At 41.3% G+C, this 14,141-nt stretch overlaps 1 protein-coding gene across 16 annotated transcripts in view; it reads left to right on the top strand.

Moving 5' to 3' along the window:
* CHL1 (cell adhesion molecule L1 like) overlaps window positions 1-14,141 on the top strand; it is a 183,920-nt gene that overhangs the window by 136,029 nt on the left and 33,750 nt on the right. For all 16 annotated transcript variants that reach the window (XM_045507065.2, XM_010970584.3, XM_045507066.2 and 13 more), the window contains 4 exons: window positions 4,826-4,966; window positions 5,288-5,399; window positions 6,763-6,929; window positions 11,874-12,039. In XM_045507065.2, the coding sequence (XP_045363021.1) occupies window positions 4,826-4,966; window positions 5,288-5,399; window positions 6,763-6,929; window positions 11,874-12,039 (586 nt within the window). The remainder of the gene's footprint in view (window positions 1-4,825; window positions 4,967-5,287; window positions 5,400-6,762; window positions 6,930-11,873; window positions 12,040-14,141) is intronic.

Here is a 14,141-nt window from a genome sequence, read left to right as displayed (position 1 = left end):
GGTCCAGAGACCTGGGGACCCCAACTAGGCTGTGCACCTAAGCTTGGGGAGATTGACTAACTTTGAGCTGCTCAGTGAATCTCCCCAGGCTTTAGTTTTTAATGGCAAAATGGAGCTAATGGTAGTTGGTTGTGACTGAATGAGATGAAAATGTCAGCCACTTGGGGTAATGTTATCTGTACAACGTTGTCATATTTCATCAACTCTGGATGCAGAGTGTCTGTTTGCACTCAGGCTCAATCATTTACTAGCTGTGTGATTTGGTGCATTACTGACCCTCTTCAAGCCCTTTGTGCCACTAGTAAAATGAGGCTGAAAGCAGCACCAACCAGTGGGTGTTGTTAGGTGGATTTAAGGAAACACCACGTAGAGAACGCTTAGCACAGAGACCGCCACACAGAGTACTATTCACTGTCGTTCTCATACAGCAAGTACTCAGGAAACCTTAGTGTTCTTTGTTGTTATTATTAGTTTTGAGAGAAACGTCTGTTTTATTGTTCTGTGAATGGCCGGAAGCACAGTGTCAATGACAAGCAGATACTAACTGAACACATTTGATGATGAGATTGAAAACAAAAGTGATAGTAATTTAAAAATATCTATTACTTTCACAGGCTTATGGCTATTAATCTAGAAATTGTCAAATCACAGTATGACCATATCTCCTTTCTTAGCAGATAACTAAGCACAATGACTTTCAATTCTGTCTTGTTAAAGCTTCCAGAAGAAGAAATGTGCCTACTTACTTAAAGTAACAGATACCTTGGCAAAACAATGAGCGGTTCAGAAACATTTTTTTCCTCGTCTTTCTTATTGAGATGTAACTGATGTGTGTTATATTAGACTTAGATGTACAGCATAATGCTTTGATATTTGTATGCACTGTGAAATGATTACTACAGCAAGTCCAGTTAACAACTGCCATGTTAAAGAGCTACTTAATTTTCTTCTTGTGATGAGAGCATCTAAGATCTACTCTTAGCAACTGTCAGATATGCAGTATTGTTGCCATGCTGTACTTTGTATCCTCGTGACTTACTTGTTTTATAACTGGAAGTTTGTACCTTTTTACTCCCTTCACCCATTTGGCCCATCCTCCACCCTCTGACCTCTGGCAACCACTGAGCTTGTTCTGATCTGGGGGTTTTTTTGTTTTTTATTCCACACATAAGTAAGATCATATAATATATTTCTTCCTCTGTCTGACATGTCACTTAGCTTAATGCCCTCAAGGTCCATCTGCGTTGTCACAAATGACAGGATTTCCTCATTTTTATGGTTGAACAGTATCCCACTATGTGTACATGTGTGTATGATATATAGATAGATAGATATATATGTATGTATGTATATCACACTTTCTTTATCCTTTTATCTGTCAGCGGACACTTTAGCCCTCATTATTAATATCCTCAGTTTGAGTCTTTTTACTCATTCTTTAGAGAACAGAATAAAAAATGAAAAATAAGACTTGAGGTAGATCAGAGGGAAATGAAAACAATTTTTGTTCATAAAGCATGCTAAGGATGCTGAAATAAAGAATGCAGAGTCTCTGGCATGAAATCATGAAATTTTATATTTGAACAGCACTGGCTGTTCATGAAGGGCATTCACATATTGCTTTGGACCCTCAAATGAGCCTTTTAAAGGGACTATGATTATTATTTAACAGATTGATTATTACATTAAGTAGTATTTATTGAATGCATTCTTAGTACCAGGCACTGGCCTTACTGCTTGGGAGAGAGCAGTGAATAAAATGGACAGCCCCTGCTCTGGTAAACGGGGCGTTCTAGAGGGGAGAGACAAGCAGTGGACAGGTAGGTACAGAATTGTGTACTGCAGTGTGGTAAAAATAAAAACCGCTGGGGAAGGGGAGGGTGTGAGAAGTTCAGGACCTAGCGTGGAGAGCCTATCTTAAGGTAATACTGGGAAGACCCGTGTGGTTATTTACCTTTGAGTAGAGGTCTGGGGGAGGTGAGGGGTGCAGCCATGCCAATCCCTCTGAAAGAGCTTTCCGGGTGGAGAGGTCACTGAGGGCAGAGACCAGAGGCATGTTTGGAGTGTTCAGGAAAAGCCAGGGCTCTGCTGTGGCTGAGGCTGAGTGAACGAGAGGGGGCAGTGCCTGGAGAGACCAGTCTCCTGCAGGGAGATGTGAGGGGCCGCATCGCATGTAAAGGTGAGGGTCCGAGTGGGGACTTGGGGTATTACTGCAGAGAAGATGGGCAGCTCTTGGGGGATTTAGATGAGGAAAGCAGCAGGCTCTAAGGTATCAACAGAGCATCTTTTTTCTGGCCTCTGAATGGAGAAGCACTTGTGTGACTCCAGGTGGGGGCTGCCTGAAAGATTTTGTAGCCTTGGGTTGGGGTGGGAGTTAGGTTATGGATTTATTCCCAAAGTAGAGGTAACTGGTTTGTTTATGGATGGAAATGTCAAGGCTGAAAATAAACTAATGCAAGACAGCACCACTGGATAATGGCAGACCTAGAACCAAAGCCGCAATTTTGGAATCCAAACTCCGTATTCCTTCCACAGCCCTGGACCAAAGCTCTCCTTGCTTCCCTGCCAGCGGGTCATAACAATTGGTAGTTAGGATGTTTGCTGATAGTGGGCTCATTGCATTTTTAGCAATTACATATCTTTTACGTATCTTATGTGAACATTAAATCAGAATGATTACTATTACTGATCACAAGCCTAACCTTTGTCAAATGCTTTGCATACGGTGTTTCTTTGCCTCCTGATAAGCCCCGCAAGGGAGATTTTTTTACTCTCCAGTTTGTAGATGTGGCCACTGAGGCTCGGAGATGTTGCATCACTTACTGGGGGACACAACCCAAGTGAATTTAGAGCCAGAAATGGAAGTGAAATGGCTAAGATAGAGCTGAAGTTTCTCCCACTATATTGCACTTCTGTCCTGGGGCAGATGGTCGAAGGAGAACTGACAGGGATGATGGGGCTAATTGTGAAACTTGTAGAATTTGGTGTCAGGTATGAGAGTGCGGAGTGAGATCCAAGTCTCAATTCTTTGGCTCCTTAAAAAGCTACAGAATTGTACCAATTTTCTATTGTTGCTGTAACAAATTACCACAAGTCTAGTGGCCTAAAACATTTTTTATATTACAATTCTGCAGGTTGGAAGTCCAACACAAGTCTCACTGGGCTAAAATCAAAGTGCCAGCAGTGCTGTGTTCCTCTCTGGAGGCTCTGAGAGAGAAACCCTTTCCTTGCCTTTTCTAGTTCGTACAGGGTGCCCACCTGCCTTGGCTTTTGGCCGACTGCCTCCATCTTCAGACCAGATGTTTGCATCTTTCTGACCCTTCTTTCATAGTCGCATCTCCCTTGGGCTGGCCACAGCCAAGAGAGGTTCTCTGGTGATAAGGGGCCTTGTAATGACATGGGCCTGCTTGGATGATCCAGGGTGATCCCCCTTCTCAAAGCCCTTCCCCCTCCATCACATCTGCAGACTCCCTTCTGCAGATGGAGAGTAAAATATTCACCAGTTGTAGAGGTTAGACCTTGGCCATTTTGGGGATCTGTTCTTCTCCATACCACGGAGAGACCTACTTGGAATAAAATGCTACCCAACAAAAATGTTTTCCAATGGGAAGCATTCACTGACTGCCTCCTCTGTGACAGCTGCTTTTCAGGCACTGGGGACACAGCGCATGACACACAGGCGAGGTCTTGCCACCACGGACCTCATAGTCAAGTATCTCTCACCCCCAGAAGGAAAAAGGTGCATAAGAAAAATCTTCCATTTTATGACGTAATACCCAGTATTTTCTATGACCTAAAACTTAGTGTATTCACTGTTTTGTATAATGGAGACACACACACACATACAAACAGATGTATTGGTAATCTTGTAATGTCATTTAAACGAAAAATTTCACCACCTGTGCTTCTCAGTCAACATCCCTAGCTCGTATGTTGCCCTTTCCACTGCTTGGTGGGAGGGTTGTGGCAGGGCACGGGATTTGGCAGGGGGCTGTGGGCTGTGGGCTCACCCCCTCTGAAATGCAGGCTTTTCGCCTTCTCAGTGGTCCCATCGGTGCTGATCTAGCAGGTTCTGGGCAGAGTTAATGAGGTAACACATGTTACATATCCAACAGAGTTCTCTGGCCCTTAATAAAGATACCATAAATATTAGATTTTTCTCACTTCCAAAAGGTATCTCCGGAATTATGCTTGGATCAGGAGTGGGGTAGGATTTATTGCCAAAAAGTAGAAAAGCTGGTCTTGGCCCTCAAGAAGAGTTTAGTCTTCCTGGGAGAATGGGCTGTAGGAGCTTTGTATCTGAAGTGGTTAAGGAGCAAAGCGAGACTGTTGAAATGATGAAGGGTGTGGATTGGAAAACTGCAGAAGGGCAGAGAAGTGAAACAGAGGAACAGAGTGTCGAGGGGAAAACAGCAGCCAGTATTGGTGGATTGAGGGGATCGAGCTGTGCTGATCATGTGGTTTACGCTGGGCAGTATCAGGACCTCAATTTACAGGAGTAAGTGAAACTCAGTTCACAGTGGGACATGAATGCTAAACAGAAAATCTGGAATCTTACAGGTGTGAGTATGGAGAGGCAGTGAGCCAGAGACTGACAGATTCTGGCAATAAATACTAATTTGAAGGAAAACTGAAATTGCAGAAGGGTCTGGAAAGAAAAATTCATGGTTGCTGTTAAGAAATTGTAAAGAATTGGCTTCAGCGAACTATTATTCACCCTAAACTGGTCTTAAAATATAAATACTGTGGGACACATTTAATAAATGGTGTTTAAATATTTCACGTTCTATTTTTTATCAAACTGGCATTCTTTAATCTCTTGAAGGAAATCCATTTTCTGGTGATGTCATCACCTCCGGAGAAATCAGTTTTACCAACGTACAGCCGAACCACACCGCTGTGTACCAGTGCGAGGCCTCGAACGTCCACGGCATGATCCTGGCCAGTGCCAACATCGATGTCGTAGGTGAGCCCACCGGGGAGCGGGCTGTTAACCTGCCATTTTCTACAGGAAAATGTTCAAGGTCATACTCACAAGTAGACTGAATTCTCGGCACATAAAACACGGGGGGAAATCAAAGTACCTTCCACCTTCTATTTTCGTATTAGACTAAAAGTTATACTTTCAGAAATGCATGGCATTTGAATACTTTCTTATTCAAGAATATGTGCTGTGATATTCAGCTGTCTTCTATTCTTATTAATATGGCTAGGATATAGAAATTAATTTGTCTGTCTTACTTCTTATATGAAAATTTAAAACTATATTTATATTGCTTTCCAATAGATGTTCGCCCGTTGATACAAACGGCAGATGAAGAAAATTACGCTACAGTGGTTGGGTACAGTGCTTTCTTGGACTGTGAGTTCTTTGCTTCACCCGAGGCAATAGTGTCCTGGTAAGCTGGTACAGTTTTCTTAAGAGAATGTCAGGTGTAGATTTCGCCTTGTTTCTTCATCCATCATTTGACAGGCTGCATTGTGTCCATGTTGTTACAGGTAGCCAATGCCTCTGAGCAATTAGTTTGCAAACTTAACTGCCTCTCCTGGAACCATTGACTAGATTTGTAGGATTGTCTCATGTGGGGACATTCGGAGAGCCATTTTTGCTCACAAAGGAAGGCAAGGCACTGAAGTTACTACTAAGACAATTTTACAGGGAGATTCAGTTTTCATCATGGGTACATCTAAGATCAGACATTACTTATGTTGTTGTTTTGTGTATTACCTAAGTAATTATTAAGCCTGCATTTCATTTCAAATGCCTATGTTTAAAACTTTTCCAACATGCATTTTGAATTTAATTTCAGTATATCGGATGGTGTAGGTAACTCCAAACACATTGTTACATGGATCTACCATATTTGTTCCTACCGTGGGAAAATTTGGTTAAACTCTTCTTAAACAATTTCGCCAACGCTCTGCAGGGCTGAGATTAGGGTGAAGTGAGCAAGGCAAGGTCATACAAGTGTAGGGTTGGATTCTGTCTTTACTTAAAATTTGGATAATTTGTTCATTGTGGATTTTTTTTGCATTATTTCTGGGTTTTGAAAGTACCTCGTTAAAATATTATTTATTTTGATTGCTGGGAGGTTTTGACAGTTCTTCAGTTTTTGTCTCTGAGGCAAGTGCATCATCCAAGCCCTATAAAACCCTGTCTGAACAGCAGCTAGAGTCTGTCCATCAGGAATTTTCTCTCCAGCAGCCTCTTACTGTGAAATGTTTAGGGTGAATCAAGCTGTGGCAGAAAATGGATGAGTGTGGGAGAAAATGACTGAGTTGATAAGGACGACTGTAATCGTTGTCTACAGGACAGGAGAGGCTTTCCGCCTATAATATTTCTGAATGACCAATGTTCCCCCAGGACAGCAGTCTGTTCTGAAGGTTCATTATCTCTCTCAATTACTAGCTTTCCCATTTTAGTACCCTGAAGCCGTCATTAACTAAAGAGTTCACCATCAATAAGGTGAAAAATACTTATTAAGCTCTAAGGACAGATGCAAAGTGGTACTGAGAGCTTTTAGAAATACAGCAGGACCCTAGAGCTCAGACCCAGATTTCCTCCAGCCACGGTCTGCTTGGGCAGGTAAGACACACGCCTGTCACCCATTCTGGGAAAACTGTAGATCCCAGTGGGACATTTCATACGGTCTGCAAAGGTCCTGAAGAAGGGACACGATTGAATGACATCTGGGGCCAGTCTGAAAACAAGTATACAATTCTGTCACACCCCAAACTGATGTGAGTTTTCTATGCTTATAGGCAGAAGATGGAAGAGGCAAAACCCCTTGAAGGCAGACGGTATCATATCCACGAGAATGGCACGTTACAGATCAACAAGACCACAGAAGACGATGCTGGTTCCTACTCCTGCTGGGTAGAAAATGCGAAAGGAAAAACAGCAGTCACAGCCAATCTGGATATCAGAAGTAATTTTATTTGGTTTTTACCTTGCATGAATTCTTACATGAAGTTTGTCTTCATTTTCCCAAATGAAACAGTATGACTTAAGTTCGGTATCTGTTAAACTTCCGTAGGCGGTTTCAAAACTCCCAGATTGTGTTTCATCTAAAAGATCATCACAAGAATTACAGGCCACGTTGATGGTGTGTACATGGCTTTAGACAACTGTGATAGGGAGCTAGGTGTTCTTGGTGACGCATGACCACCAATATTCTTGAATTCCCTATTTTGGTATATCTCTGTAACCAATTCAGTGTAATGCCACCAGCAATCAACTCTGTGAACCAAGTTACTTTATTTCAATAACCAACTCAATGTAAGTATCACCAGTAATCAACTCTTTGAACTAGAAATTTCGCAACTAAACTCATAAAGGCTCAGTTTCATAAAGACTTGAGCATGACAGTGAGGAGGGTTTTCGTCCTCTTTTTGAATCGTAAACAGGTTTGTATTTCTTCTCTTCTGAAGAAAGTCCTGGGAAGCCATTAATAGTCTCTTGGGTTTTTCACAAATTAATTAGTTAATTAATTAATTTAATTATTTATTTTTACTTGGGAGCTAAACATCTATTAATCTCTTAATTAAAGCTCATGCTAAATAAATGTGAATTGGTTCGACGTTTTCCCCACTCCATTAGCTAACGCAGGATGTCTGTATTCTTGGGAATGGCATGAGAATGACAGCCTGCCCTGCTCCTGTCACACGTACTTAGAACAGTGAAACTTGGGACTGAATTTCTAAATTATATATGGTGTCATGTTGTTGGGATTCCAGAAACAATAACTGGAAGACTCTGGAATTTCCATGAACAGAGATGTTGAAACAGCAAAGTATTATGCTCAATAGTTCTCCTTTCTGCCCAAGGCCAAGGGTATCTAGGAAAACCCTAGCTAGAACTAGGGCAATGCTCCCCAGCCACTTTTATGTGGGAATAAATTAAATTATAAACATGAGCTGAAATTTCTATGTGTTTACTATGTTTAAGAAATAGATCTGAATATCAATCCATTCTTCCTTCGCATAGTTTTACCTTTTGACCCCCTTCACCCACTTCTTCCAAAACCCACCTTCCACCTCTGTGACCACCAATCTGTTCTCCGTATTTATGAACTTAAAAAATTTTTTTTTGTTTCCACATATAAGTGAGAACATACAGCATTTGTCTTTTTGTCTGACTTGCTTCACTTAGCATTATGCCCTTCAGGTCCATCCAAGTTGTCACGAATGGCAAGATTTCTCTCTCTCTCTCTCTCTCTCTCTTTTGGCTGAATAATATTCCAGTGGAATATTCTGTTTATATACATATATATATCTATATCCATTTCTTTACCCATTCATCCATTAATGGACCCTTAGGTTATTTTTATATCTTGGCTGTTGTAAATATTGGTGCACTGAAAGTGGAGGCACATATATCTCTTGAGTTAGTATTTTTATTTTCAGATAAATAGCCAGAAGTGGAATTGCTGGATCATATGGTAGTTCTCTTTTTAATTTTTTGAGGAACCTCCATACTGCTTTCATAGCTGCTTCACCAGTTTACATCCCCACTAACAGTGCCAGAGTTCCCTTTTCTCCATATTCTTGCCAGCACTTGCTAACATACGATCTATCCTGGAGAATATTCCATGTGCACCTGGGAAGAATGTTGCTTTTGGATGGAATGTTCTGTAAAGCCCGTGTGGCCCAGCATGTCATTGAGGGCTGGTGTCTGCTTGTTGTTTTCTGTCTGGATTATCTGTCCATTGACGTAAGCGGAGTATCAACGTCTCTTACTATTGTGTTGTGAATTTCTCCCTTTAGGGCTGTTAATATTTGGTTTGTATATTTAGGGGATTCTATTTTGGATGCATAAATATTTACACATGCTGTATTTTCTTGTTGGGTTAACCCCCTTTATCGCTATCTACTGCCCTTCTTTGTCTCTTACTACAGTCTTTTAAAGGTCAGTTTTCTCTAAGTAAAGTTACCCTAAAACTCCTTTTGGTTTCCATTGGCATGGAATAGCTATTTCTATCCGTTTGCCTTCAGTTTGTGTGTGTCCTTACATCTCAAGTGTGGATCTCTGAGTTCATCTTGTTTGGAACTCCCTGGGCTTTGTGGATCTGGATATGAGTTTCCTTCTCAGGTTAAGGAAGTTTCAGATATTACTTCTTCAGATAAGAAATCTGTTTTTTTTTTTTCCCTGTCTCTCCTCCTTCTGGCAGCCCTATAATGTGAGCGTTAGTCTATTCACTGTTGTCCATTAAGTCCCTTAATCTATCTTTATTTTTAAATTCTGTTTTCTATTTGCTTATCTTACTGGGTGAGTTCCACTGCCTTGTCTTGAAATTCACTTACCCTTTCTCTGCTTTGTGTGGTCTGCTGCTGAACCTCTGTCTCTATTTTTCTGTTCATTTACTGTATTCTTCAGGTGGGACTTCTTTTTCGTGCTTTTTCATATGTTTCATGTCTTTGTTGAAGTTCTCACTAGATGTTTGCCAATTCTTCTCCCCTGTTTGGTGAGCATCTTCATGACCATTACTTTGAACTCTTTATCAGGTGGATTGCTTATTTCCATTTCATTATATATTTTGCCCTGAGGTTTTATCTTATTCTTTTATTTGGAACATATTCCTGTTTCTTCATTGTGTTTGACTCTCTGTATTAGTTTCTTCACAGTATAGGAAACCAGCACCTCTCTCTGTCCTGAAGGAGTGGCCTTGTGTAGGACGTGAACCTTGTCGCTCAACTCTACTCCAGCTCCTGGTTGTCTCTCAAACCCTTGTGCTTGTCCAGGCGACCTATTATATTTTTAATAGTTCGTAGTCGTTAAGCACATGCCGAGACCTCTCAGTGCACCACAGAGGAGCATCTGAGTGTCTAAATTCAGGCTGATTGGACCCAGACCCTCAGGCATCAGCATGTTTAGATTTAAAAATTGCTCAGAGAACCCTTTTCAGGAAAACACCAATAATAGAAAGGTCCTATAGCAAATGCAAGGAGGATTTGTATTTCTTTTGGCAGGTCAGTGTGATGGCCTGCTGCTCCCTCTACTTGGATGACAGGGTACATATTTGTTTAATCATCTGTTTTCACTAGTACTTAAACATTTCTCTATGTCTTTGTACACACATGTGCGTGCACACACACACACATACACACCCTCCTGTCCTTCTTTTATTCTTTTCTTCCTTCTTTGCTGTCTTATATATTCTTATATTCTTTAATAGTAATTTTTTTCTGTGCCCTACCTTATCCAATATGCCAGCAACTATATTTTTTAAGGCACATAAATACTCTCCTATGATGTCTACATCTGATGTCTCTCTGCATTTTCAGGTGATACATGTAATTAAAAAAATACTCTTTATAATGTCAATGGAGATGATTTCTTGTTACACTTTATAAAATCAACCAATGTCAAAGTTAAGGAGCTCAGCCAGGTGGATGGTAATGAGTAAAGTCTGGAATCCAAATGAACCTTCACATGCCTATCAGCCAACACTATGTTTGGCCCAGAGTGGACCTCAAAACTGCCAGTAGTCAGACAGAAGGACAGGTCCATAAACTTTTGGCCTGCTTTAATGTCCATTTTATATGTAAGGGTATACAGGAACCATATCCATGAGAATTAAGGGTGTAATTTTTATATATGAAAAAAATGTCAGGAATGGAGTTGAATAGCAGGCTATACAGCATAGTGATTGGAAGTCATGGCTTTGGTCTCTTCCAGTCCTGAGTTCAAATCACAGCTCAGTCCCTTACCAGTTAGAAAATATTAGTATCACTGCTTAATTTCATTTTAGCTTTCAGTTACCTTCTCTGTAAGGTAGAGATATTAATATTCATAGAATTGTTATAAAATGTGACAATTAATGTGAACTTCTTCAGAGTCTTGTTAAACAGGTGATTATTAAATTCTGCCAATTATTATTAAATGCATTTCTGGCTTTAAATTTAGAATTAGGAGTAAGATGTTTAATAATTGAGTTGAAATTAATTCAGTTTGATAATCTCTTCAAATTTCATGCTTGGAATACCAAAGACTCAATTTTACTAACACTTTTGATTTTTCATCACTTTCTTAAGTCACATATAGTTAGCAAATATCAGAACATGATTGTGGGATTGAAGGTCAGCTTGTGAGATGTGGCTTCTGAGAGGGTTACCGCGTGCCACCCTGGGGTAAACATAGCTGCCTTAATGTGGCCCTGAAGAGTAAGGGTTATATGTTTTGAAACAATTATAATGAAACAAAAATTTTTAAAAATGGCCGTGATACCAATGTTTGAGCTTCACATTATTGATATTAATATAGTTTCAAAATACGACTGTAACTCATTCAACAAGAAATCCAACTAATATGTATTGAGGACCTACCGTATACAGCTCCCTTCTGAGCACAGGACTCGGGGACACTTCAATGTCATGAACAGGCACAGCTTCTGCCTGCATGGGGCCTGTGCTCAGATTCCTCCCCTTCGTGCTGTTAGTTCGTCTATGCACAGGCGTCACCATTTAATCTGTGATTTGAGTTAATAACAAACATGTTAATAGAAAATCAGTTGATTTTCCTCTTTTCTGTGTGGTGTTTTGACCACATGTCCAGAAGCACTAGAAGGAGAATTTGTATTATTTTCAACATCTTGAGGCATTTGTTTACTCTTTTTACTCCCTTTGCCTACGAAGTAGCAAAGGAAATGGCTATTAGTTAATACTTCCACCCAAATTTTGTCAGGTGTCCTGGCCTGGATGGAATGAAAATAGTAATGGTATGTGACGTTAGGAAATGACAGGGAGACCAGCACTGCATCAGGATTTGTCTTTCATGTTGACCATTTTGGTTGATTAAATGGCAGGCATTTGATTACAAAGCATGCTGTGCTCTGTACTAGCTCTAACTAGTATCTCTGTTTTGTTAAAAACAGATGCTACAAAACTTAGAGTTTCTCCTAAGAATCCTCGTGTCCCCAGGTCACATACAGTTGAATTCCATTGTGAGAGCAAATGTGACTCATATTTGAAGCACAGTCTAAAGTTGTTCTGGAGTAAAGATGGAGAAGCTTTTGAAATGAACGGCACGGAGGATGGCAGGTAGGTAAACTGTTACAGTATCTTGCTATACCGGCTCGGAATTAAACCATGCATTTGAAAAAAAAGTTGCAAAAATATTCACACTGCGTAAAATATAAGACGGATTATTTCAATCTTCAGCAACATTTAAAAGGTCATACAGTGTACTTGTTTTGCTTTCCTCTCACACATTTGTCTTCTCATTTTTGCTGCTGGCTTTCCATATAACGTGGACCATCCTGTAAGAACTGCAGGAAACAGAAGCTACTCCTGTTATTTGAGGAATATTTATTGCATAGGCTTGGGTGCTCACAAAACCATGGGGAAGATGGGAGGAGCTAGGCCTCAAGGGAGCTGCTTACTAAACGTTTGGGCTCTCAGTGATGTGGCAGTGCAGCTGCAATTCAGGCGTCTGGGAATTGCTGCCGGCTTCACTGCCCCCGCAGCCCCCTGGGGCTGCTGGTAAGTCCAGCACTGACGGTGTCGTATCCACCGGAGTCGCCGTCTGCTCACATCGCCCCTGAGGAGATGGTGCCTTCCCCTCTGCCTCCCGTGAGTCTGTCTCATTGGCAGAACCCACATCATATCTTGGATCCTGTTAGAAAGTATTGGCAAGTAGATGTTTAAGCCTTCCAGCTTCTTTATAGAGAATATAAAAATATAGAAGAAAGATGTAGAATAAAGTTTGAATAGATGCTGAATAGCACTAAACATTATTAAATGTATCAAAGAAGGGGAAAATGATGGATATTTACTGAATGCCTGTGCTGTCTTTTGAAAGCAGAAGATGGCTCTCCTTTTCGTTTGCGTTGTTACTAAATTAGGGGTTAAAAATTGACTCTCCTTGATCCAAGTCTCAGCTGCAGTTTCATTTTGAGATTCATCATTCTGCAGAACTAAATCTGACGTGCATTCCCCAGACAAGATGTCGGCTGTGCCATAATTAGGAGCAGGGGCTCTGGTGCCCAGTGACCTGGGCTTGAATCCCAGCTTTGTCACTCGTTGGGTCTGTGACCTCAGACAGGCTGCCTAACTTTTCTGTGCCTTAGATTTATAGTCTATGACAGTTTGGTTCAAAAAATATTTTTAGAGGCAACTTCATCATAGGGTTATTGTGAGTTAACGCCAAGCACTTAGAATATACTAACCACTCAGTCCAGTTTAGCTATGAGGACTCACACTACTCTTTTTTCTAGCAGTCTTGTCGCATTTCTGTTACCCGCTTAGTCTCTTTAGGATGTGTGTGGGCGCACGTGCGTGTGTGCACACCACCTCTGTACAAAGGCACTGGTCTTAGCTTTGGTACTTTATTTACTGCATCTCATTCTTCCCATATATGTAACACTTGCGGAAAAACAGTATGTGTATTGCAACTAGTTGTCAGTAAAGTAAACCAGAGATTGTCAGTATCTATACATGGCAACAGAGATCTTTGGCCTTTGGTTAGGTGTCAGTTGTCACCTGATCAGACCTCCCCAGATTCTCCCTCTTTCATCACTACTGTCCGTCTATCTGGGGTCTTCCATATAACCCCTGGATTATAGCCAAGAAGGAAATCAGACACATGGCTTGTTCATAATGTGATTTGCATTCTTAGGCCCTGAATCCAGAAATTCCATCCAGCCTGTGTGTGTGGCCCAGTTTTATAGCTTCTGCAGGATGCTGGGGCTGGCACTCAGAGGAGCCTCTGACTATCTGAGTGATCTAAGTAATGAAGACGTGTTTCTAATATTCTCTAAGTAAAGGGTGGGGGTGGGGGATGGTAACCTTAGCACAGAAGAGAGATCTGGGATGGGGAGGGCGGGGCGTGACTGCTGCTGACCAGTGTTGATCAAGGCCAGGAGCAGGCAGGGGATTCCAGCAGGGAGCGGAGACCACAGGTATCCCGGGAGTTTCTGTACAAGTGATAGGAAGCTCCCATTTCTCACCTTCTGCTGGGCCGCCTTCTCCTTATCACTAGGCTGGGAGCCAGTTTTTACCTAGAGAGAGGTTACCTTTCTGATCAGAAGGCACAAGGAGAAAAACGTGAAGTGACAATACCTTCTTCTCTTTCCTCCTGTCCTGTCACATGCAGGGGTCTGATAAGTGGTGGAAACCGCCGCTCTGGACCCTGACACCTGCCA

This window comes from Camelus bactrianus, chromosome 17, assembly GCF_048773025.1.
Source record: "Camelus bactrianus isolate YW-2024 breed Bactrian camel chromosome 17, ASM4877302v1, whole genome shotgun sequence".
In the NCBI taxonomy this organism is placed as follows: Eukaryota; Metazoa; Chordata; class Mammalia; order Artiodactyla; family Camelidae; genus Camelus; species Camelus bactrianus.
The sequence above is the reverse complement of the archived record's forward strand: the minus strand, read 5'-3'. Positions and strand labels throughout refer to the sequence as shown.